Consider the following 27,006-nt stretch of genomic DNA (forward strand, 5'->3'; position numbering starts at 1 on the left):
AAAATGAAGAGTCTGGCTAGAGAAGTTCTCAGGTCCATGCCTCCTGGTTCTAACCATCAAAAACATTCCAAACCTCCAGAGATTTTGCTATATAAGAAATGCAGACCATCACTGTGAAGAAGCTTGAGCAATTATTAATGAAAATGGAAGGTACGGTTGCCCACCTCATACAAGTATCTTCTAGTTCCTTTCCTGATATATTTTTAAAACCACTGTTCCTCCCTTGCCTAGATTGTAGACTACATAAACAGTGGTGCATTTGCTTTTCAGGGAAGAAGAGTGCTGCAATACTCCCTACCAAAGAGGAGGCTTTTGTTTCCAGCTTTGCCGAGCTTTTAGAATAGAATTCTACCGTGGCTTAATCATATCAGTTGTTACACATGTTATGAAACTTTAGGCACATATGAAATCGGAAAGTAACATCTAGCCATACTCTGATTACATGAAATTTTAAGCCACTTAAAACACCACGTTCTTAGTCTCACAACATTGACGGGGTGAAGAACTCATTAGGAAACTGTTGCCAGAGCTGGAAGAATGGCATGGATACTAAGGCAGCCCTCAGTTCCCAGCACGCTTCAACTACTTATCAGCTCCACTTCTGCCAAGTTACTTAATCTTTCTGATCCTCTGTTTTTTTACTCTATCTACCCGATAATATTAGTGTGAGGATTAAATGAGACAGTGCATGCAAAAAGCAGGTGTCCTCCCAACTCTCAGCCGGAAAAATAGCTTTACTGTCACTTGAATGAAAAAGGTCACAGATTGGTAAAGCAGTTCTGAGACAATCCAATTTTATTTGAAGACAAACATTCAGAGGAAAGAGTAGTTAAAGCTAATTAAGTTTATATTTCTCATGTCATAGTGAATAATAGGAATTTTAAGAACTAGATTCGAGTATTCAATTGCTTAGGTTATTATTCACCACTACTGTAGGTCTGAATATGATTGAGCTTGTATATATTTTTTCACACTTTATCATACAGTATGTAGTCTTTTCAGATTGCCTTCTCTCACTTAATAACATGCATTAGATTCTCCTCTATGTCTTTGAATGCTGGATAGTTCATTTCTTTTTAGTATGGGATAATATTCTATGAGCTTATATTTATCAAAAACAATAAAGAAAATAAACATTAGCATAATCAAGAGTACTTAGACTGACGTGAGTTGACAATTGTGAATCGTGTATCTTTATAATATACTAAGATTTTTAAATGATATTAATAAAGCATTCATGATGCAACATGGAAATTTTATTTTTCCATGTGAATTAAAAAAAAAAAACAATTTTTTTTGTGTTATTACATTCTATGTCACATGAGTCTTACAAAGTTTTGCTTGAGAAAAATACGTCTCATTCTGTTGCTCAAGCTGGAGTGCAGTGGCATAATCATGACTCACTGTAGCCTCAACCTCCCAGGCTCAAGCAATCCTCCCACTTCAGCCTCCTGAGAAGCTGGAACCATAGGCACACAACACTATGCCTGGATGATTTTTAAATGTTCTTGGGGAGGAGGGCCGTCTTGCTATGTTGCCCAGGCTTGTCTTGAACTTCTGGCCTCAAGTGATCCTCCCGCCTTGGCCTCCCAAAGTGCTGGGAGTATAGGCGCCAGCCACCATGTCCAACCTAAAATTCCTTCTAATTCACAAAAAGTTTTCAAGATATATTTACAGTTAAGGAGAGAAAAACCAAATCAAAACATACTGCCCTGTATAATTTCTCAATTCCCTATAAAATCTCACTGGATATAAATGAAGCTTTCTGTTGCCACATATGAATCCATACAGCTAGACAACAAAAAATTCTACTTGCTATTGTCATCTGTGAAAGCCAAGTGACTTATAGTTAAAACTACCCATTAAACAACTCAGTGACGTTATTTTATAAGTATTTAAAGATAGTAGCAGGCACATTCTTGAGACCTAATTTAAGATCTGTCAACTTCATTAAGCTCTAAAATGAAGATGACAGTTTACAGTACCTTCTGAGGTTTTCAGGGATGAAATTTCATTATGTTCCCCAGACTGGATTTGAACTCATGGTCTCAAATGATCCTCCTGCCTCAGACTCATGAGCAGCTGTGAAGAGATTTTATTTCTTTTTAAGAATTATTTGTAGGCCGGGCACAGTGGCTCAAGCCTGTAATCCCAGCACTTTGGGAGGCCAAGGCGAGTGGATCACGAGGTCAAGAGATTGAGACCATCCTGGTCAACAAGGTGAAACCCTATCTCTACTAAAAATTCAAAAATTAGCTGGGCATGGTGGTGCGTGCCTGTAGTCCCAGCTACTCGGGAGGCTGAGGCAAGAGAATTGCTTGAACCCAGAAGGCGGAGGCTGCGGTGAGCCGAGATCATGCCATTGCACTCCAGTCTGGGTAACGACAGCAAAACTCCGTCTCAAAAAAAAGAATTATCTGTAATAACCATGGGCCAAAGATTGAGGAAATTACCTTGACTGAGAAATTTTATTCTATTTATCATCCAATCCACCTGGACTGTGTCAGTTCTAACATACAACTGCTCCAGTTAGCTTAGAATCTATCTCTGATAGTGGTCAAGAGGCATTCTGTGAAACGATATAGTAGTATTCTTTAATGAATTTTACCTTAAAACACTAGGAATATACTCTGACATTCATGTTCCTTTTAATAATCTAGCATTGATCTGCCACCTATGAATGTAACTAAGGGATATAACCACTGCTCTGCATGACAGGGAAAAGAATGTGACCAGATGTTTAAGGACAAAACCTCACAGCAGGGAATCTAGTTAGTAATTAAGAGAATCAAAAGTTACTGCACTCAAAATGGGGAATGAAAAGATCTCACACAGAAAACAGCAAGGCCTAGATGAAGAGTGGCAATTATTGCATTTATGATGATGTAGGTTAAGCATCCTTCATCTGAAATTCTGAAATCCGAAATGCTCCAAAACCTGAAACTTTTCTAATGCTGACAGGATGCCACAAGGAGAAAATTCTGTAAGTAACTTCATGTGAGAGGTTGAAGTCAAAGTTTTATTTCATGTACAAAACTATTTTAAACTATTGTATAAAATGACCTTCAGTCTCTGTATATAGGGTGAGTATATGAAACATAAAGTTGTCTTTAGACTTGGGTCCTGTCCTCAAGACATCTCATTATATACAGGCAAATATTCCAAAATCCAAAAGAAGAAAATCTGAAATCTGAAACACTTCCAATCTCAAGCATTTTGGATAAGGGATATTCAACCTGTAGTGATACTGATAACATAAACTAAGCTGAAAGGCATGTTTGAGGATGGGGAAGGGTTATTTAAAGGCTTCATACAGACTGGGTGCAGTGGCTCACGCCTGTAAGCCCAGCACTTTGGGAGGTCAGGAGTTCAAGACCAGCCTGGCCAACATGGTGAAAACTGTCTCTACTAAAAATACAACAAATTCGCTGGGTGTGGTGGTGCACACTTGTAGTTCCAGCTACTTAGGAGGCTGAGGCAGGAGAATTGCTTGAACCTAAGAGGCGGAGGCTGCAGTGAGCCAAGATCACACCACTGCACTTCAGCCTGGATGACAAAGCCAGACTCCTTCTCAAAAATAATAATAATAGTAATAATAATAGGCCGGGCATGGTGGCTCACGCCTGTAATCCCAGCACTTTGGGAGGCCGAAGCAGGTGGATCACGAGGTCAAGAGATCGAGACCATCCTGGTCAACATGGTGAAACCCCGTCTCTACTAAAAATACAAAAAATTAGCTGGGCATGGTGGCACGTGCCTGTAGTCCCAGCTACTCAGGAGGCTAAGGCAGGAGAATTGCCTGAACCCAGGAGGCAGAAGTTGCGGTGAGCCGAGATCGCGCCATTGCACTCCAGCCTGGGAACGAAGAGCGAAACTCCGTCTCAAAAACAAAAAAAAAGGAATAATAATAATAAGTAAAGGCCTATACAGTTCAAATACTGTATACTACCATTCACAGTACAAGTACCCTATCATTCAAAACTATATTCACTGCTTTTAGAAAAATATTTTCTAAATATTTTTAAACATTCACAGTGAATATTTCTAAATATTCACTGCAATGAAACTAGATCAAATTAAAAATCTCAGCGAAGGTTATACCATTACCGAGAGACAATTACTGAAATGAACCCAAATCTACCACATCCACCTTTTCTCTGACCATGTTTTGTCTTGCTGAGGCTGGCAGGCAGGAATCACAGCCACCAACACACCCAGAGGAAAGGAATGTGCAATAATTGTTCTGTGGAAAATTGTGGAAAGTCATGTATTGCTTTAAGCGCACTTTTAAAATTCAGCAAAAGTGAGATAGTACAGTTTATCGATTAGACAGTAAGTCTGAAGTCAGATGATCTGGGATGAAGTTCTGGGATGTACTTTATCCCAGTGACACACATGTTAGCAATGATATCGGGCAATGTTGTCGTTACTTAAACTCTGTGCTTCAGCTCCCTCAATTGGTGCTCACTGTATTAAGCTTAATAAGGTTGTGGTAAGGAGTAAATGCATTAATCCACATAAAGCATGTATCACAGTGGCTGGCATATAGTAAATACGCAATAAATGCTCAAGAGCTATGTTTTAAAACTCAGCAAACTTCAATCAGTTAAGCTTTGTATGCCCCTACACTGAGTTTGGAATATATATATATATTTCTTTTTTTTTTTTTTTTTTCTTTTTCTGTTTTTTTTGAGACCGGGTCTCGCTCTGTCACCCAGGCTGGAGGTGCAATCATGGCTCACTGCAGCCTCGACCTCCCCAGCTCAAGTGATCCTCCCATCTCAGCCTCAGAAGTAGCTGGGACAAAAAGGGCACACCACCTGGCTAATTTTTGTATTTTTGCATGCATTTTTTGTAGACATGGGGTTTCACCATGTTGCCCAGGCTGCTCTCAAATTCCTGGGCTTAAGCAATCTGCCCGCCTTGGCCTCCCAAAGTGCTAGGATTATTGGCTCAAACCACTGTGTCTGACCCGTTATGATTTGCGGGGTTATTTTTCTTTTAAAACATAACACAAAATTTAACATTTTAAACATTTTAAGGTATCTGATTCAGTGGCATTAAATACATTCACAATGTTGTTCAATCATCACCACGATCCATTTCCAAAACTTTTCAACATCCCAAACAGAAACTCAGTGCCCATAAAACACTAATTCTTCATTTCCCTTCGCTCCAGCTCTAGAAACCTTTATTCTACTTTCTATCTCTATGAATTCGCCTATTCTATGTACCTTATATAGGTGGAATCATGCAATATTTGTCCTTTTGTGTCTGGTTTCTTTCACTTAGCATAGTGTCTTCAGGGTTCATCTGTGCTGTGGCATCCGTCCGTCCGTCCGTCCGTCCGTCCGTCCATCCATCCATCCATCCATCCATCCATCTGCAGCATTTATCAGATCATCTTTCCTTTTTGAATCTGAACATCTTGTTTATCACTCATCAGTTGATGGGCATTTGGATTGTTTCTACTTTTTGCTATTGTGAATAACGCTGCTGTGAACATATGTACAAGTGTCTGCTTGGGTTCTGGTTCTCTATTCGTCTGGTATGTACCTAGAAGTTAATGGCTAGATTAAATGGTAATTCTATGTTGAGCTGTTTTCCTAGAGCTCTATTATTTTAACTCTATCTCAACCACTGTCTTGACTTCAATATCTGTGCTGTTTTTTTTCCATCTCTAAAACAGATATTACTTCCCAAAGACTAATGGTTTGAGTTTCTAAATCAAGACATCCTTATTTAAGATAGGCTTTTCTATAAAAATATGAACTAATAGTACTCTTTCAGAGCAGTGTGATCTAGTTCCATCCCTCTGGGTATAGTTATTGCTACTGGAAACCCTAAAATGAAAAGGCCTTGAGTGTCAGAAGCAAAATGGCAGAACAGTTTCAAACTCTGAGGCCTTCACAGAAATATTCAAAACAACAACAACAACATCATCTAGAACTGTAAGAAGCAACATTCTTGGAACTCTGGAAAACAAAGGTAAACCTGAACAAGAAAGTGACCGCTTAATCAAGAGAAAGACGACGTCAAAAGAGCAGCAAAGCTTTGGGGAGTTTTTACTTGCCCTTGCCTCACCCCTTTCCCCAGCTCGACAGCATCCTTGAAGACATTAGCCTGGGTTCCCAGAGTGGAACCCCAGTAGTTGCTTTTGAAGGGAGCAGAGCAGATCTTACTTGAAAATCATTGTGTTTGTTCTAATCTGTCTGGGGCTAAAAGACTGAAACAAGGCACTTGCCTCTCTGTTGCAAAACTCAGAACACGTTCAGAGGAGAAAAGCAGCAGGTGTTGCTGGAAGATACTGTCAGGTGATCAAAACCCCACAGCCAAATGGGGGCAAAAAAAAATATGGTTGAGACATAAACTAGACAATCTAAAGCCAGGGGGAAAGAGCCAGGAAGATGGCTTCCTTGGGAAATCAGGGCATTCTAAAATGTTTGTGTGTACTGTAGAATTCAGAAAGCTACACACGACAGCTCAGGACATGACACATGTTTAGAAAAGGCCTGAGAAGACCCTGAGCTTTCACGATTGGACGATCTATAAACTCAGTGCAAGCAGAAGTGAAGGCTGGGGCAGAATTATACATGACCCAGCTAAGCGTTAGAGGAGCACCTGAGCACAGAGCCAATCTGAAAGACTGGAAGAGAAACACAGGCTAAGGTTTCAGCAATCAAGCACAGCCAACCCCGAGCAAACGGGAAACCCCGACTTCAAGAGTTAGCACATTATAACACACAAATGTCCAGTTTTCAACACCAAGAAATCGCCAAGCATACCGAAACAGCAGTAATGTGACCCATTCAGAGGAAAGTAGTAAATGGACAGAAAACATCCCGGAAGAAGCCGACACTGAATTTCCTGGGCAAAGAATTTAAATCAACTGTCTTAAAAGAAACCAGAGATGAAGAACTAAAGGAAATCAGGAAGACAATGTAGGAAAAAAATGACAGTATCAATAAAGAGACAGAAATTATAAAAAAGAATGTTTAATGGGCACAGAGATTCTGTTTGGGGAGAAAATTAGAAATAGATACAAGTGATGGTTGTACGACATTATGAATGTAATTGATGCCACTCAACTGTACAGAGAAATAGTTAAAATGGCAAATGTATGTATAGAATGAAATGCCTTCAGTTCTGTGATTTTACGAGTCTTTGAGTCACTGCATAACCAAATTCGTCAAACCGCCTTACCCATTAATGCTGATACATATCTTGGTCATAATTTTAGAAGGCAGATCAGAAATAAATTTCAATACATGGTTTACGTAGTTCCTGTAAGAGAATCTCTGTGCCCTGCTCCATTTTTCTGACACATTTCATCCTGTAAGTTTCTGATCAATGCCATGAAAACAGAAAAAAGAGTGCTCACCATTTTTTAATTTTTTTTTTTTTTGAGATGGAGTTTCACTCTTGTTGCCCTGGCTGGTCGGCTCACTACAGCTACCTCCCCCCAGGGTTCAGCGATTCTCCTGCTTCCGCCTCCCAGGTAGCTGGGATTACAGGCACCTGCCACCATGCCCAGATAATTTTTTTGTATTTTTAGTAGAGACAGGTTTCACCATGTTGGCCAGGCTGGTCTCAAACTCCCTGCCTCAGGTGATCCGCCAGCCTCGGTCTCCCAAAGTGCTGGGACTACAGGCGTGAACCACTGCATCCCAGCAGTGGTCACCTTTTAATATTTTCAGCCATTGGCTAACCATATGGAAGTAGCAAAAAGGAAATATCCCTTCCTTTTTCTCAACACTAGAGACTAGTTTTATGACTGAAATAAATCTGAAAATGTCAACTTCCTTCCAATCTGACCTCAGGCCAAAAGAATGTATTATGTAATTATGACATAATTACCATTTGCTCCATTCCCCTCCCATAGCCTCTGGCTGCATCCTCTGACTTCAGAGCCAGTGATGCAGGGTTGTGATTAAGAGTTTAGGCTGGAGTCCTGCTGCCATGTTAACCTAAGGTAAGTGACCTGACTCTCTCAACCCGTCTTCTCATAAACATCTCATAAACTAATGGCAAAGGATTAAACAAGGTAACATACAAAGTACAGCCAGAATTTACTAGGCACACAAAGTGGCAGCACTACTCTTGAACTTGAGTGTTGGAGAAGTGGTTTCAACATCAATACAGGGATGGGAAGACAAGAACAGCCACTTTAAGCAGCAATCTTAAAATGAACTTAAATGGAATTTTACAAATTTCTGCCAATGAGAGCTCCCTTAGGCTGTTTCAGGCCCATGTCTCCGTCTCCCTTGATGCTTAGGTTTAAAAGCAGGTAATCCATGGGCTTATACCGTTTATCACAACATTTACAATTATTCCCTCAAGTTTCACCATTTTCTTTTCTTATTTTTTTGAGACAGAGTCTCCCTATCACCCAGGCTGGAATGCAGCGGTTGCTATCTCAGCTCACTGCAACCTCCGCCTCCTGGGTTCAATCAATTCTCCTGCCTCTGCCTCCCAAGTAGCTAGAACCACAGGTGCCCACCGCCCACCTGGCAAACTTTATTGTATTTTTTTTTATTTTTTATTTTTTTGAGACAGAGTCTTGCTCTGTTACCCAGGCTGGAGTGCAATGGTACAGTCTCAGATCACTGCAACCTCCGCCTCCCAGGTTCCAGTGATTCTCCTGCCTCAGCCTCCTGAGTGGCTGGGATTATAGGTGCCTGCCACCTTGCCTGGCTAATTGTATTTTTAGTAGAGTCGGGGTTTCACCATGTTGGCCAGGCTGGTCTTGAACTCCTGACCTTGTGATCTGCCCACCTAGGTCTCCCAAAGTGCTGGGATTACAGGCATGAGCCACCGCACCTGGCTAAGTTTCACCATTTTCTAGAGCTTGCTCTAGGCTTTCAATTCATATTCAAGGCACAATTAGTACACATAAATATTTCTGGGATTTAGAATCTAAATTATGTACATGTCAATTACCAACAATGACTGGATTCTCTATTTTTCCTTTCAGAAGTTTGATTAGACACTCCACACTTCAATGCATTTTATTAAAAACTAAAAATATGTAAGAGATTTGCCCAAGCAGGCAATTTGTCATGCTAATTCTTAAACCTTTTTTTAAATTAAATTTAAGACGGGGTCTCTGTTGCCCAGGCTACAGCACAATGGCAGGATCATATCACCTCCAACTCTTGGGGTGTAGTCGTGGCCCTCCTACCTCAGCCTCTCGAGTACTTGGGACCTCTGGTACATGCCACCATACCCGCCTAATTAAAAAACAATTATTTATTGTAGAGACAGGTTCTCTATGTTGTCCAGGCTGTTCTTTAACTCATGGCCTCAAGAGACTCTCTTGCTTCGGCCTCCCAAAATGCTGGGATTACACATGTAATCCCATGCCTGGCCAAATTCTTAAAACTACTTATTCAGATCCACAAACAACTCAAGGACCAATGTTTCCAATCCAATTAAATACATTGTTTAACCACTGGAAGTACACTGCCTTTGCTAACATCAAAATGGCAAAAGTTACCATATTTTCCCCATTCATTTCAAGCACAATGAATCTATAAACTATCAAATAAAAACTATTCCTCGGTTCTCTATAATAAAAAAATTCTCAAAATTTACATGACCTCGTGATTTTCTTAGATGTATATGATTTTCTTAATGTCTGAAAATAAGCATATTTTGTTTGTCTAACAAATATAAAGGCATGTATTTAAATTCAAAACAAAAACAGTATGTATTTGTGGGAGAAGGGGGAGAGCCCAACTGCCAAAGCAAGCCAGTGAACTTTTCCTTAAAAGCCTCCCTTAATATTCTGTAATTCTCCAAAAGCTACTGACATCAGAGATTCTCTTAACGATCCACGAAATCATGTAAGAATGGAGGCATTAGAAGCCCAGGGGTTAACTCAACTTTCAACAGGTTAAAAGAAAGGCACAGAGAAACACATTTAACAGCATCTTATTATAGTTTACAGAAAATTGTTACATCAATTTCCATTACACCAGCAATTTTTAAATTTTGCAGAGAGGAATATCTATATGGTTTCTTTCTATCACCAAACCAACTACCACCAAACCCAGTTTCTTGTTTTTTTTTTTTTTCCGAGACAGAGTGTCACTTCTCCCACGCTGGAGTGCAATGGTGCTATCTTGGTTCACTGTAACCTCTGCCTCCTGGGTTCAAACAATTCTCCTGCCTCAGCCTCTCCAGTAGCTGGGAGAAGTGGCACATGCCACCATGCTGGGCTAATTTTTATATTTTTAGTAGAGATGGGGTTTTACCATGTTGGCCAGGCTGGTCTCAAACTCCTGACCTCAAGTGATCCACCCACTTCAGCCTCCCAAAGTGTTGGGATTATAGGCCACCATGCCCAGCCTTTTTTTAATGGCTTTACTGAGATATAATTCTCATAATATAAAATTCAATGGCTTTAGTATATTGTGTTATATAACCATCATATTACATTTTGGAATGTTTTATTACTCCAAAAAGAAATCCTGTATTCCTTAGCTGTCACCCCATCCCTCTACTGTGCAGCCACGAACCTACTTTTTTATTTTTTTTTTCTGCTTGTGCACATATACCACTTACTTTATAATTAAGAAATGGGAAAGAGGGAAATGAAAAATTAGAGAAAACTATACTGTAGAAGGATGTGGTGGAACCAAACTGCAGTTTTCTAATTAAGAATGTAATCTTGGTCTTTAAAGAACAGAGCTCTGAAGTAAAGAAGCAGGTTCCCATTTCAGTAGACACTTCCAGTGCGCTGTTGGAACACACCAGTTGTATCTTCATCCTCCATTTCCAACTGTGCAGGTGTGTCTGTTTCATTGACTGGTTGCCTATCAAATCAGAATCTAATCTGCCTCACTGACAATCCCTATCGTTCACAGTAGGCTTTCATGAGTTTACTAAGCGGTGTATGCCTCTTTTTTTTTTTGAGACGGAGTTTCGCTCTTGTTACCAGGCTGGAGTGCAATGGCACGATCTTGGCTCACCGCAACCTCCGCCTCCTGGGTTCAGACAATTCTCCTGCCTCAGCCTCCTGAGTAGCTGGGATTACAGGCACGCGCCACCATGCCCAGCTAATTTTTTGTATTTTTAGTAGACACGGGGTTTCACCATGTTGACCAGGATGGTCTCGATCTGTTGACCTCGGCCTCCCAAAGTGCTGGGATTACAGGCATGAGCCACCGCGCCCGGCCCCGGTGTATGACTCTTAATCTTAAACTGAACCACAGAACCATCCCGCCCCGCCACTTTCAAATTAATATGATCGTTGTTCTCAGGCTTGACTCCTCTCTGGGCCTCCAACTTCATGAAACCACATGGTCTTCGCGGATTAGGGGTTCGTTGCACTAACGGAAAAGACGCTCCGCCTCCCCTCTCGGGAACCTGAGGCCATTAAAGTAGGAAATGCTCCGCGGGAATTCCCCAACCCCCAGGCCCAGGACGGCGGCCCACGGGCATCCAGGATCCTGCCCATCAGCAGCCCATTGATTCGCCCAGAAGCCTCGCCCCGCCGCCGCGGCCCCCACCCCTAAGAGGTGAAGCCCCGATCCCAGGGGACTCCCCGTCGCCTCGGAGACTGCAATACCCGATGCGAGGTCCGCGGAGGGCGGAGACCCCGCGCGTCGTAACGCCTCTCCTCACCACAACGGCTGGAGGGGCCAAGAAGCCCGGCTCGGAGCTGGTGGGCCCACGGCGTCCGTCATCTGCCCGCCCAACTCGCACCCCACGCGCACTCGGAGGCCGCCGGGGGCTAATCTACTTTTTGTCTGAATAGATTTGCTCATTCTGGACATTTCATACATATGGCTTCTTTCACTCAGCACCTTTTCAAGATGTATCCATGGTGTAGCATTTATTAGGATTTCATGTATTTTCATTGCCAAATAATGCTTTATTGAGTGCAAACACCCTCTGCCTGCTTTTGATTTGTGTGACTACATTTTCAAGTGTTCACTTGTCTGCCTTTTACAAATTAGAGAGACAGGCATATACAACTTCTTTTAAAAAACGAGACAAGAAAAAAACTTAATCAACGGTAGTTCTGACCCTATCAGTGATGCTTAGAAACCATTATTTTAAACAAATGAAGATAAGTCATTCACACTTTGTAGGGATCATAATCCAGAGAAAAACATAAGGAGGCTATTTAGAAAGACCATTAAATATTGGAAGGTTTGACTTTCCTAGTAAAGCACTGAGAAGCTGAAGTCCCTAACCCCCACCTAAGCGTATGTTTCCATTCAGCGTCCACTAACCTGAGATTGATAAAATCAAGAATACAATACTATATTCTTAAATACAGCCTATAAAATATTCTTATATCTAAATTTTTTTTAAGTCTTCATTCGCTTAGGTTACTATGTAACTGCATAAATACATGCATCAGGAGGTGTAGATTTCTTAATTCTTCACATAAAATATCACATTACTTAAAAAATACCTATCTCAGTATTACTGAGACTTTGAGAATGCTGTTGTTTTGGATAGAATTTGAAAGGCTTCATTGATTGATTGTAATTCTCTTCTTTTCCATATTCTCTCTACAAAGATCATTGCATTTTAACAGCATGACTGAAATTATTTTAAAAAATAGACAAAAAGAAAACTATCTAACTGGCCTGTCTATACCAGGATATATCCTGGGTTCCACCAGCAATCTCAGGAAAGCTGTTCAGAGTTTAAAAAAAAAAAAAAAAGGACTGTGAATAGAATTGCCACTACATTCTCACGGGACCCTTGGCATAATCCGAGGCACCGACTTTCTCCTGGCAGACTGTAGTAGACATCCTTTAAGACAAGCCCCCGTGGTGCCGGCCTGTTAATATTCATGCCCTTGTACAATCCCCTCCCAGTAAGTACAAGTGGACCCAGTAAACTGCCTTTACTGAAAGCAATATACAGAAATGATGGAATATCACTTCCAAAATTAGGTCATTAAAAAAGTATGGCTCCCAGGTTGAGCGCTCTCTCTCTCTTTGACTGCTAGCCCTGGAGGAAGCCAGCTGTCATGGCGTAAGGCAGCCCTGTGAAATAAGTCACGTGGCAAGGGTCTGAGGCCTGCCAAGAACCATGTGACTTTGGAAGCAGATTATCCAACCTCTATCAAACCTTGAGATGACTGTAGCCCTGGCCAACTCTTGACTGCAACCTCATTAAGAGACTTAAATCAGAAGCACCAAGCTAAGCCAGACACAGATTCTGACCTACAAAAACCATGAGATGATACATGTTTGTTGTTTTCAGCTGCTAAGCTGTTACGCTGCAAGAGATAGCTAATACACAGACCATGAAAAACTCTTCAATTTGCTGTTTTATATTATATTCTGTTGTTCCCTTCTCTGCCATTGTAACAAACACCTTTCCAACACTCCTGGAAAGAGCTAGAAAATGGCAGGGAATGCAATTTTATCATTCTAACCATTCATTTAGGGTCCTCTGGATAAGTAGGTGGTATGTTACTCCCAACTACCAACCCTTAACTAAGCTTTCCACTAAAGGAAATTCTCATTAGCATTCAGACTACCCAAGAGGTAACACTTCAAAACTCACCTCCTACCGTCTTCCAAACTGCTCTCTCCATTCCATTCCACACACGGTCAGTGTGTCAGGATGTTTTTGCTTTTTCTTGAGTCAGAGTCTTGCTCTATTGCCCAGTGGGGAGTGCAGAGGCATGATTTTTGGCTCACTGCACCCTCTGCTTCCTGGGTTCAAGCAATTCTCCTGCCTCAGCCTCCTGAGTAGCTGGGAGTAGAGGCACCCACCACCATGCCCAGCTAATTTTTGTCCTTTTTTTTTTTTTTAGTAGAGACGGGGTTTCACCATGTTGATCAGGATGGTCTTGACCTTGTGATCCGCCCACCTCGGCCTCCCAAAGTGCTGGGATTATAGGCATGAACCACCACACCCAGTCGCAATAATTTTCTTGAATACTCCCTTCCCACTAGACTCCACCAGCAATCTAGGGGGTAAGCCCAAGCTCTGTTTTGTCCTCACTGTATTCCCAATGCTTGGCAAATATTTCCACAATAGAAAAAAATCAGTAACAGTTGGTGGCTCATTATCATTTACCCAACAGAACCTCAATGTTTTGTTCCGTTTTTTAATTTTTGAGAGTCTCATTCTGTCACAGGTTGGAGTGCAGTGGCATGATCACTGCTCACTAAAGCCTTGACCTCCCAGGCTCAAGTGATCCCGCTGCCTCAGTCTCCTGAGTAGCTGGGACTACAGATGTGTGTGACCACGCCCAGCTAAGTTTTTTTATTTTTCGTAAAGACAAGGTCCCACTGTGTTGCCCAGGCTGGTCTTGAACTCCTCGACTCAAGCAGTCCTCCTGCCTCGGCCTCCCAAAGTGCTGGGATTACAGGTGCGAGCCACCATGCCTGGCCTCTCGTTGCTTAGTGGGAGAAGTAGGACTCTGATGTATAGAAAACACAGTCTAGCTCATTAGGAGCCCTAGATTCGTATCCTAATTTTTATCCTCTCTCCTACAAAAATAATGTATTCTTTCAAACTTTTTTTTTTTTTGAGGCAGAGTTTTGCTCTTATTGCCCAGGCTGGAGTGCAATGGCTCGATCTCAGCTAACTGCAACCTCCGCCTCCAGTGTTCAAGTGATTCTCCTGCCTCAGTCTCCCAAGTAGCTGGGATTTCAGGCATGCACTGGCTAAGTTTTTGTATTTTTCGTATAGATGGGGTTTCTCCATGTTGGTCAGGCTGGTCTCAACTGACCTCAGGTGATCTGCCCGCCTTAGCCTCCCAAAGTGCTGGAATTACAGGCGTGAGCCACCACACCCAGGCCAATTAAACTTTTAATTTCCTCATATGTAAAAACTAAGGCTGGATGCAGTGGCTCACACCTGTTACCACAGCACCATTTAACATGTCTACTTAGATGTCTAAAAGACCCCAGACACCTGACCCAAAAGCACAGCACTGTCTCTCCACACTTGCTCTTTCTCTCGCTATATTCCTATGCATAGTACATGGCATTATCAAGCATCCTGGTATTTAAACCAGGTAACTGGGAATTAGATTATCCTGGACTCTTTTTTCCATATCTAATTAACAATCCAGTCCTGTTATTTCCACCTCCTTAGAATCTCCAAATTCACTGACTTCTCTCCAGCCCTACAGCTGTTCTCGCATTACAGATCACCAGCATCTCTTACAGAGCTTATTGTAAAAGCCCCTTCACTGTGTACTGCTTCTAATCTTGTACTGCTTCAACCAGTTCTCCACACTGAGGAATCTTTTAAACAATGCAATTCACATCAGGTCATTCCCTCATTCAAACCTGTTGTTAAGGCCCAAACTGGTAATGTTAAAAACAATTTATAATCTGGACTTTGCTAATCTTCTAAGCCCCAATCTCTCTATTACTCTACTCTCTTCTACTTCCCATTGATTAACTCTTTCCTTTTATTCTGCTCAAGCCAAAGTGCACATTGACGGGCGCTGAAACACAGGATGCTCTCTTACTGTCTTGTGAGCTCTAGTCCCCGGCACGTCTGCTCTCTAATATCCTTGCTCTCCTCTTTGCCCCCATCGCTTTTACTTGACTAGCACCTATTTGTCCTAACTCAGCTTAGATATCAACTCCTCCTGACAACCTTCTCTACCTCGCCTAGGACAGGTGACTTCCAGACTGCATGCTTCCTTATGACTCGCATCTTGTTAGTTACTTGGCTCCCTCACTTGAGCCTACAAAACTGAAAGGCAGGTGCACCAGCACACCATGCTCAATCAACGTCTATTGACTAAGTGATCCTACATGGGTCTATAAGATAGGTCATAAACTTTTATAAAGTGAAGAATTATTCCGTTATGTAAAGTTATCATCTAGTCTATATTATGCCCTTTTTGTGGTAGGCAGAGTAACAGCTCCCAAAGATGTCCGTGTCCCCATACCCAGAGCTTAGCAAAATGTTACATCACATTGCATTGCAAAGCGGAATTAAGGCTGAAGATGAAATAAAGGCTACTAATCAGTTGATTTTTTTTTTTTTTTTTTTTTGAGACAGTCTTACTCTGTCGCCAGGCTGGAGTGTAGTGGTGCAATCTCGGCTCACTGCAATCTCTGTCTCCCAGATTCAAGCAATTCTCCTGCCTCAGCCTCCCGAGTAGCTAGGACTACAGGTGCGCACCACCATGCCCAGCCCAGTTGATCTTTAAAAAGGGAGATTATCCAGCAATATCTGGGTGGGCCCAGCATAATCACAAGGGACTTTAAACATGGAAGAGAGAGGCAAAAGCATCAGCTGGTCAAAGTGGTGCAATGTGAGGACTTTGGCTCACTTCAAAGCCACTGCTGGCCCTGAAGATGGAGAAAGGGTAATGAAGCTGGGGAATGCAGAAAGCCTCTAAAATCTGGAAAAGGCAAGGAACAAATTCTCTCAGGTAGCAACCAGAAAGGGACACAGCCCTGCTAACACCTTGATGTTAGCCCAGTAAGAACCCTACTTACTTCCTTCCTTCCTTCCTTCCTTCCTTCCTTCCTTCCTTTCCTTTTTTTGGTGGGGGGGGGAGTTTTGCTGTTGTTGCCCAGGCTGGAGTGCAATGGCACGATCTCGGCTCACCTCAACCTACGCCTCCCAGGTTCAAGTGATTCTTGTGCCTTAGCGTCCTGAGTAGCTGGAATTACAGGGGTACACCACCAAGCCCAGCTAATTTTTTTGTATCATTAGTAGAGATGGGGTTTCACCATGTTGGCCAGGCTGGTTTTGAACTCCGGACCTCAGGTGATCTGCATGCCTCATGCCTCCCAAAGGCATGAGCCACTGCACCCAATGTCAGATTCTTGACCTACAGAACTGTAAGATAGTAAATATGTGTTGTGTGTGTTTAAAGCCACTAAATTTGTGGTAACTTGTTTTGGTAGCAATAGAAAACTAATACGTTTTTAATATTAGGACTTTTTTCCCCCAAGACAGTTTTGGCTAGTGACCTTGAAGTCTCTTCTGATTGTGAAATTATTTGACTCTATATAAATCAGGAACTCTATTCTATTCTTACCAGCTGACCTTCAGAAAAGATATGACTTGCCTTCATTGATCAATCCCTTAATGAAGGAAGAGTAACATGAGAGGCTACTGTTTCTGCATGTCATTGTCCAAAGAAATGTTAATTTAGAAGAGGTGGAACATCTCCTAGGAGCAGAAATAAGGTAAACCAGGACTTCTGAATTCTGAAAATGTGGTATATAGTCTGTAAGGGAGTTAAACTGTCCATTTCTCTACCTGGTGAGCAGATGGGTTGCAATCATAAAACATCAGCCCCAGCCCCGATCACTCCTCTGACAGGGGCTTAGCCAGGCATTTACATCTTTAGAATTTCAATGCACTTAGGTAGGGCCTGATGTAGACTCCTGTTCACCACAGTCCCCACCAATCCCAGTGATCTCACCTCTGGCCAGCACAGATATTACCCAACTGACTCCATAAAGCTGAGTCTAGAGGCCAGCTATCAATGTTCTACTATAGTTGAAGTCAATATATACAAATGCAAAAATGCCTTTGGGGATTATATTTTATGGCATTACTAGTTATTACTTTACATATCAGTTAACATCCCAAAAAGCATATCAACATTAAACCAGTATGGAACTGGAAATACATTTTCAGGAATATACGTTAGGGGACTGGGGCAGGGATAGGTAAGCCTGAAAGGAGACAGTGTTAAAGAGCTCCTAGGAAATTTAAAAAGTACTGACAAAAGAGGTAAAAATGGACTTAAAGTCAAACCAAATTAATTTCTTAATTTTACTCCCTGTCATGCCACTCAAAAATCATCTTATGTGGCCTGGTACAGTGGCTCATGCCTCTAATGCTAGTACTTCAGGAGGCCAAAGCTGGCGGATGGCTTGAGCATAGGAATTCAGGACCAGTCTCGGCAACATGGTGAAAACCCGTCTCTAAAAAAAAGAAAATGTAGCTGAACGTAGTGGCATGCACTTGTAGTCCCAGCTACTTGGGAGTCTGAGGTGGAAGGATCACCTGAGCCTGGAAATTTGAGGCTGTTTCTGAGCCATGATCACGCCACTGCTCCAGCCTCGGTGACAGAACAAAACCGTGTCTCAAACAAACAAACAAACAAATAAAATCAATCAATCATCTTGTGACACACATAAACACAATTACCATTTAGAAGAACCTGTTTTATGCTGGGTACTTTACAAAGTGCTTTCCATACACAGTCACTCATTCCAAGACAATCCTGCAAGATATGTAGGGTCAGCTTTCCTTACAGGTGAAAAAACAGGTTCAGGGAAATGAGTTTCTTTTCTAAGATCATACAGGGAAGAACAGGCAGAACCAAGATTCAAATAACCAAGATTCAAGTGCAAAGTCGTCATTTCACTACACAAGCCTGACTCCGGACTTTCTAAGGTTCTAGCCCTCCTTGTCATCTTTCAGTTGGCCCACACCACAAAGGCCTCCAGTGAAACCAGTCAGAGCACTGAATAGCAGCAAGTCAATTCAGAAATGCCTTCCTTTCTCAGTTTCCATGTACTGCCTATTTCTGGCTTCCTGCCATTTGAACTGTTTTGTCAAATGCTTAGATACTATGGTGACTGGGACTCAGTAACTAATGTTGTTATGGCAACCATAAACACTTAATCTAAACTTGCCTCATACAAATATATAAAATTTATGGGACAGTGGTTGCCAGGAGTTGGGAAGGGAAGAATGAGGAGTGGATGCTAATGGGTACATTTCTTACTGGACGATAAAATATTCTGGAATTAGACTGTACAACTCTGTGAATATACTAAAACCACTAAATTGTACCTTTAAAAAGGTGAATTTTACGGTATATGAATTACAAAACAATTTTTTAAAACTATATAGTGATAATCAAATAGTCAGATATTAACAAGTGTTGGTGAAGATGGAGAGAAACTGTAACTCTCATACAGTGCTGGTGGGACTGTAAAATCGTGCAGTTGCTTTGGAAAATCATTTGGCATAAAGTTATCATACAATCCAGCAATTCTACTTCTAGAAATATACGACAAAGAGAAATAAAAACATATGTCTCTACAAAAACTTGTACACCAGTGTCTATAGGAGAATAGCCAAAAAGTGGAAACAACCCAAACATCCATCAGCTGAGGTATAAATGAAATATGGTATATCCATGCAACAGAATATTATTTTACCATAAGAAGGAACAAAGTACTGATATATGCTACAAAATGAGTCAGCCACAGAAACATGTTAGATGAAAGAAGCCAAACACCATGCATTGTATGATTCCACTGATACAAAATGTTCAGAGTAGACAAAGCTTTAGAAAAAGAAAGTAAAGCCGGGCGTGGTGGCTCCTGCCTATAATCCCAGCACTTTGGGAGGCTGAGGCGGGTGGATCACCTAAGGTCAGGAGTTCAAGACCAGCCAGACCAACGTAGAGAAACCCCGTCTCAGTTAAAAAAAAAAAAAAAGAAAGTAGATTAATGGTTGCCCAGGCTGCGATGTCTGGGCGGAAGAAGTGAGTGCTAACAGGTAAGGGGCTGCTTTGTGTGGTGAAAACATACTGAAACTGACTATTGATGGTTACATAGCCCTGGAAGTATACTGAAAATCAGTGAATTGTACATTTAAACAGGTGAATTGTAGGTACATGGATTACATCTTAATAAAGCTGTTAAAAAAACACATTAGCTAATTTCTATTGTTTTTTCCCCCAGGTAGAAGTAATGTGAAAAATATTAATAAATAAGTAGTGGCCATTAGTTTTTAGGATAATATTTACCTAAAGCTTTGCCATTTTAAATACAGTGAAAATTTTTTTTCTTTTTTCTTTTTTGAGACAGTATCTCAGTCTCTCAGGTTGGGGTGCAGTAGTGCGATCACACAGCTCACTGTAGCTGTGACCTCCTGGGCTCAAGTGATCCTCCCACCTCAGCCTTCCAAGTAGCTGGGACTACAGGTGCATGCCCACCATGCCCAGCTAATTATTTTACTTTTTGTAGAGATGAGGTCTCCCTATGTAACACAGCTTGAAATCCTGCTTAGTTAACCCTATCAAGGGGATTCAATTCTCTTAATGAAAAAAAATAAGCTCATTATATAATGACAACTGGACTCCCCTGGGGCTAAATTCAAGGTTTAAGCCATTGACACAAATTCTGCCTCCAGCAAACCCATAAACAGTGCCATGTCTCCTAATGACGTGACCATTAGGAGTGACATGACTATTAGTGACAAGCCTCCTGGACTATCATTTTTTTCCAGTACTAGCCTTTGGACTGTAGTAACTAAAAAATTACTACAAATTCAACTAGGTAAGGGAGCATAAGAGTGAATCAATTTACTTCATTTTACGTTTTAAAAAAAAGTGTTACAATAACACCTGTAAAAAAACCACATTTCTGGTTTACAGCTGATTACCATGCTTTATATGTCATTTCACATTTGAGAAGCTTTTTATTTATTAGAAAAGTACTCGTCTGAAAAATGTGAAACTTTATTTACTTAGGATCTGAGAATTTAACTGAAAAGATCACAGTAAGCACATCCTGTCTAAACTCCTATGCATACACTCTATTTGCATTATTTTTGACATGGAGGATAGAAGCAAGATGAGAAACAATGTTTAGGGCTTTTGCAGTACTCCAGCTGAAGATGACGGTGAACTATGGCAGTGAAGACGGAGAGGGGGAGACTGACCAGAGAATCACTTCGACCTGGTGACTGGCTGTGTACTGAGAGAGGACAGGCAGAAGTGAGTTCTCAGGGTGGGGTCCCAGCGACTAAACTCTGAGGAAAGCTTTCCAGGCAATACTAAAGCTTCTTCACATTCTAGGTCCCTTCCACATCTAGAAAGGATTCTTTCCACACCCAAAATAATCCTATTCAGTTTAAAATTCCTTGGCTTACTCAAACATATCCTTTCTTTAAATTTATCAAAATTTAAAAGACAAACAACAATGTATCCCTAAAATATAAAAACTCTATAGAAGCCGAGCTCAGTGACTCAAGTCTGTAATCCCAGCACATTGGGAGGCCGAGGCGGGCGGATCACCAGGTCAAGAGATCAAGACCATCCTGGCCAACATGGTGAAACCCTGTCTCTACTAAAAATACAAAAATTAGCTGGGTGTGGTGACACGTGCCTATAATCCCAGCTACTCGGGAGGCTGAGGCAGGAGAATTGCTTGAACTCAGAGGCAGAGGTTGCAGTGGGCCGAGATTGTGCCAATGTACTCCAGCCTGGCACCTGGCAACAGAGCAAGACTCTGTCTCAAAAAAAAAAAAAAACCTCTATAGATACACTAGCGGCGAATCACCAAATTTTATTCCAGTGTACAGTATACCGACTCTACTACGAAATCTAAGAAACTCACAACTTAAAAAGGAATTTCATAAATTTATACTGACGAACATCATCACATACAGATGAAAACAATGAAGTAGAGACTGCTTCAGTCTCACCAGTGACCTAGATTCGTAAGATATGAACTTGGGTTTTATAACTCCTGATTCTGTTTTCTTACCTTTTTTTTTTTTTTTTTTTTTGAGACAAGGCCTGGCTCTATCACCTAGACTGGAGTGCAGTGGCAGCATCGTGGCTCACTGCAACCTTCGCCTCCCAGGCCCAAGCCAGTCTCTGAGTTTCCTAAGTAGCTGGGACTACAGGTGCGTGCCACCAGGCCCAGCTGATTTTTGTATTTTTTTTAGAGACAGGGCTTCACCATATTGGCCAGGCTGGTCTCAAACTCCTGACCACAAGTGATCCACCCATGTTGGCCTCCCAAAGTCCTGGAATTACAGGCGTGAGCCACCATGCCTGGCTTTTCTCACTCTCTTAAACTTACTTTATGTAAGATACAGAAAATAATGTTTAAAGTAAGCTGTATAAAGACAATCCTTAGATTTTAGAAATTATGTTTCAAATGCATCAGGGGATAGTGATTCGACACATATCTTCTCACAGTATTGCAAATACTAAATAACTTTTCATTATAAGCTGGGCCTAGAGGTGTACACCTGTAGTCCCAGGTATCCAGAAGATGAGATAAAAGGATCACTTGGGCCCAGGAGTTTGAGACTAACCTGGGCAGGGTAGCATGATCCTCTCTCTATAATAAAAATGACAATAATATAATCACATCTAAGGAAAGTGGAATAAAGCCACAGAAGGGAGGAGTAAAAGGACTCACAATCTTGAATCTATGACTGACTCATAGATATGCAACTAGGTATCAGTTCTTAAAGACATCACAAGATGCCTGTAATCCCAACACTTTGGGAGGCCTAGGCAGGAGGATCGCTTAAAGCCAGGAATTCAAGCCTGGGCAACAGTGCAAGATCCTTTATCTGCAAAAAGAAAAAGAAAAGAAAAGTTAGTCAGGCATGGTGGCACATGCCTGTTGTTCCAGCTACTCCAGAGGCTGGGGTGGGAGAATCGCTTGTGCCTGGGAGGTCAAGGCTGCAGTGAGCCATGGTGAGGCCACTGCACTTCAGCCTAGGTGACAGAGCGAAATCGTCTCTCGAAAATAAAATCACAAAATCAGATTGAGAGGCCTGGTGAATCTGCTCTTGAATGATAGTTATAAAAGAAATTGATTTATACATACATAGTACTGTAAATATCCTCTGCTTATTAGATCTTTAAAGAAATTCTTTCGTATCACTTGTTAAAAATTATTGTAAGTCTACTAAGAAAGAAACAGGGACATGAAAAGCCAAATTATGACCAGAAAGTCAGATTATGAATTATATTAAAAAGTTTTTGGCCGGGCGCGGTGGCTGAAGCCTGTAATCCCAGCACTTTGGGAGGACGAGGCGGGTGGATCACGAGGTCGGCAGATCGAGACCATCCTGGTCAACATGGTGAAACCCCGTCTCTACTAAAAATTACAAAAAATTAGCTGGGCACGGTGGCGTGTGCCTGTAATCCCAGCTACTCAGGAGGCTGAGGCAGGAGAATTGCCTGAACCCAGGGGGCGGAGGTTGTGGTGAGCCGAGATCGCGCCATTGCACTCCAGCCTGGGTAACAAGAGCGAAACTCCGTCTCAAAAAAAAAAAGAAAAAAGTTTTCAAATTACCTTATTGAATAAATAAGGATTAATTTGTAGAAACTGAAGAGTTTTGTATTTTACTTCAAATTTTAAAAATATAAATAAAAAAGATATAGACAGACATATTTCTAACTAACCAAAGAAGTGGAAGAGAACAGAAGATGAAGAGACATTCCACTTAGTTCACCAGAGTCTGATGTAAAATCTGTTGGCTTGTGCTACACCAAGGAATCCCGTCTAGAGCATACCAACACTCTAGTCCTACGTGTTTCTGATCAAAAATAACCAGAGTCTGCCTCTTCCCAAGGGAGCCTTGTGATTCAGGGCAAAAATTCCATAGCTCTGAACTTTAACTGCCAAACTGCATACCAAATGAGAAATACTCTGAATTACTTTTTAGCCAAAGTGATACAGATAATTAGAACCAGATGTCTTATTCAATACTACAAGGAAATTTTTGTTTCCTTTTGTCATTGGTAGAAAATGGTCTAATTTATAAAGGAAGGAGACTGCATATATTTAAAGTACCTAATGGGAAAAAAGGATGTCAATTTCAGCACTGTTTTTTGTTCGTTTGTTTCGTTTTTGAGATAGTCTCACTCTGCAGCACAGGCTGGAGTGCAGTGACATGATCTCAGCTCACCACAAACTCCACCTCCTGGGTTCAAGTGATTTTCCTGCCTCAGCCTCCAGAGTAGCTGGGATTACAGGTGCACGCCACTGCACCCAGCTAATTTTTTGTATTTTTAGAGACAGGGTTTCACCACATTGGCCAGGCTGGTCTTAAACTCCTGACCTCAGGTGATCCGCCCACCTCGGCCTCCCAAAGTGCTAGGATTACAGGCATGAGCTACTGTGTCCGGCCTCAGCACTGTTTATGATAGTAAAAGACTGGGAAGGGCCATAAGGAAGTAATTAAATAAATTACGTTACAGCCATACAGTGGAACACTGTGGAGATACATCACATGCATGGAAGACCACACAGCTGGATCTCCTTGTGCCATTGTGGAATTAGCTCCAGAAGATATTAAGAAAAGCAACAAGATGTAGGACAGTAAACACAGTATGGGATGGGAAGGAGGTTTATTTTTAATTAATTAAAGAATAGGATAAATACTATTTTAAAAAATACCTGGTGGCATCTTCTTAGCAGCCCCTTTTTTGCTTCTTGCACTTCTTTTTCCAGATATTTTTTTGTCCTTTCCCAAGAAGGCCTGTTCATCTCTGGAGCCTTCACAAAGAGTGTTTTCCGGGTCCTCACCTGCAGCCACCTCACAGCTCAATGCACAGCTTTCATTGTTGTTGAGACTGTCCTGCTCAGACGCTTCGGCTTTGCCCATTGCACTGTCACTGCTGGTCAGATGCTCATGCCTATCCCCATCAAGCTGATTTTCATTTTCATCTGATGCAGGCAGGCATGTCACACTCCTTTCCATACTGTCACCAGGATGACATCCATCTTGTGGTTCTATTTGCAGATTGTATGTAGGAGTATCGCTGTCATCCATTAGCGCATCCTTTGCTGAACCATTTAAAGTTACATTAAATACCTTCCATGTCTACAATGACAAAAAGAAAAAAGCGACTTCATTTTGTAACCTTTGCAGATTCTCAGTGTTCTTTGATTTTCCCCTTCTCTTAGGTCGTTTCACTTTAAACAGGGAAGAGAAGGAAATGATTTAAGTTCATTCCCTTTCACCATGTGCTACCCAACCCCAAACTCAGCTAGTTCTCATTTTCTTTTTCTGTACATATTAAAATTTATTTTCTGTGTATACCCAAATTTTCAAGTATTAGATTTACTTATAAATTCAACAGTGTTATCATTATACAATTGGCTGAAATTAACAGTTGCAATACAGTTATTCTAGCTTTTCATATTCAATTTGAATGATTACAAAAGTTTATTTTCTGTATCTAATCAGAATTAAATATTTTAGATAGAGTCTTACACTTTACTAGATAATAAAATATAACTGAATATCTGCTTAGGTCGTTTCACTTTAAATAGGGAAGAGAAGGAAATGGTTGAAGTTCATTCCCTTTCACCATGTGCAACCCAACCCCAAACTCGGCTAGTTCTCATTTAAATACTACAGTTGTCAACCCTGGCTCCTCATGATCATCTCCTGAGGAGGCTGCCCAAATTCTATTCTAGACCACTAAATCAGAATCTCTGAGGATGGAACCTAGGCAGTGATATTTTTTAAGTTCTATAGGTGAGTCCAGAGTGCATCAGGTTGGGACCGATGCCTTAATGAAATGACTAAATAGGTTATGTGCTGAAATCAGTCACTTATGTTAATCCCTGGATACTCACTAGACAACTGAAAGCTAGTTGTATAAGTTCTTCTCTGGCTAAACAGCAGCAATGTTTGGGAATGAAAATGTATAAAGATTTTTTTTTTTTTTGACAGATTCTCACTGCACAATCTCGGCTTACTGCAACCTCTGCCACCCAGGTTCAAGTGATTTTCCTGCCTCAGCCTCCCGAGTAGCTGGGCGCCTGCCACTGTGCCTGGCTGATTTTTATAGTTTTTAGTAGAGATGGGGTTTCACCATCTTGGCCAGGCTGGTATCGAACCCCTGACCCTGTGATCCACCCACCTCGGCCTCCCAAAGTGCTGGAATTACAGGCATGAGCCACCACACCCTGCGAAGATTTAAAAAAAATAAACTAGAAAAAAGTATATGAGGGAAAGTTTGGGTAGCATATATTTATACTACCGTTATATCTTTTATTTCTTAAGAATAAGCCCTGGAAGGTAGCTTAGAATTATCATAAAAATCCTTTTGAACACTTACAAAACTAAAAAAAAGAAAAAAGAAAGAGCCATGGTTAACTCTAGGTTACTCTTAGTGTAGAATCGGAAAAAAAATCTAAATCTGCTTAAAGGACACTGCTAATATTTTTAAAATTTACAAAACAGACTGCAAACCCTTTATCAGTCATCTTTTACCTCCTCTTATTATCTAAAAGTTTATTACATTTTAAGAAAAATGATAGGTATAAAATAAATATTCCAGTAATTCTGGGGAAAAAAACCACCTCAGCGAGAGGACTTCTAAAGACTCTTCAACTTAATAGGTAGAAACACTTAATCTTTAGAAACATGTATATAAAGTACAGTCTTTAAAAACATGACAAGTAAAAAATAAAATATTAACCCTATACCATCATATATTTTCAAAATATTTTGCCACTGGAATATTTTATTTAAAGATAAAAGTATTGTTTGGCAAATATTAAAGTATCTAAACCTGGCTGGTATTATTGTCCTTAAAAGCTACACTACATATCTCTACTGGTCTGTGAAACTGGTAACATCCTCAGCTATTTTCCAGTTTATGTAATTAAGAGGTATTCTACATGTATTTGCAATTGAAAGAATAAGGTTTTACTTCTACCTTGAAGAGACCTGGAGGTCACATGCCAAGGCGTGTGGTGGAACTAAAAAGCATTATTTAGAGAGCCCAAAACAGCAACAATCACCTCTTGCTGGGGCTCTTTCATGCAACAGAAACTATGCCAGGGACCAGGTACAGTGGCTCGCACCTATCATTCCAATACTTTGAGAGGCCAAGTTTGGAGGATAATTTGAGCCCCGAAGTTTGAGACCAGCCTGAGCAACACAGTCAGACCCCGTCTCTCTCTATATATAAATTTTTAAAAATTAGCCAGATGTGGTAATGCGCACCTGTAGTCCCAGCTACTCAGGAGGCTGAGGGGGCAGGATCAATTGAGCTCAGGAGGTAGAGGGTGCAGTGAGCTATGATCACACCACTGCACTCCAGCCTGGACGACAGAGCCAGACCTTGTCTCAAAAAAAACAAAACAAAGCAAAACCGAAACTGTGCCAGGAACCTCATACCTTACACCTTATCTCTAGTACTCAAAGCAAGCCTACATCACGGGTACTGACAGGGGTTTACATGAAAAATCTGAAACTCAAAGAGGCAAAATAACTTAAGATCATATTCCTGAAAAGAGGTAGAAC

At 41.2% G+C, this 27,006-nt stretch overlaps 1 protein-coding gene and 1 long non-coding RNA gene across 12 annotated transcripts in view; one reads left to right on the plus strand and one right to left on the minus strand.

The window, feature by feature from the left end:
* Nucleotides 1–27,006, minus strand: part of CNST (consortin, connexin sorting protein) — a 103,365-nt gene that overhangs the window by 54,437 nt on the left and 21,922 nt on the right. For 7 of the 11 annotated variants that reach the window (XM_078357173.1, XM_054248219.2, XM_078357176.1 and 4 more), the window contains one exon: nucleotides 24,141–24,567. The exons of 2 other annotated variants lie outside the window; for them this stretch is intronic. In XM_078357173.1, the coding sequence (XP_078213299.1) occupies nucleotides 24,141–24,516 (376 nt within the window). In that variant the 5' untranslated portion in view covers nucleotides 24,517–24,567. Of the gene's footprint in view, nucleotides 1–13,536; nucleotides 20,997–22,145; nucleotides 22,303–24,140; nucleotides 24,568–27,006 lie in introns of those variants that run through there. 2 more of the 11 variants (XM_078357175.1, XM_008985690.5) reach the window with 2 other exon arrangements.
* Nucleotides 7,907–12,283, plus strand: LOC118149530 (uncharacterized). The gene is made up of 3 exons (XR_004737070.3): nucleotides 7,907–7,972; nucleotides 10,686–10,791; nucleotides 11,265–12,283. It is a non-coding gene; the product is annotated as an uncharacterized LOC118149530 (long non-coding RNA).

Source organism: Callithrix jacchus, chromosome 19 (genome assembly GCF_049354715.1).
Source record: "Callithrix jacchus isolate 240 chromosome 19, calJac240_pri, whole genome shotgun sequence".
Lineage (NCBI taxonomy): Eukaryota > Metazoa > Chordata > Mammalia > Primates > Cebidae > Callithrix > Callithrix jacchus.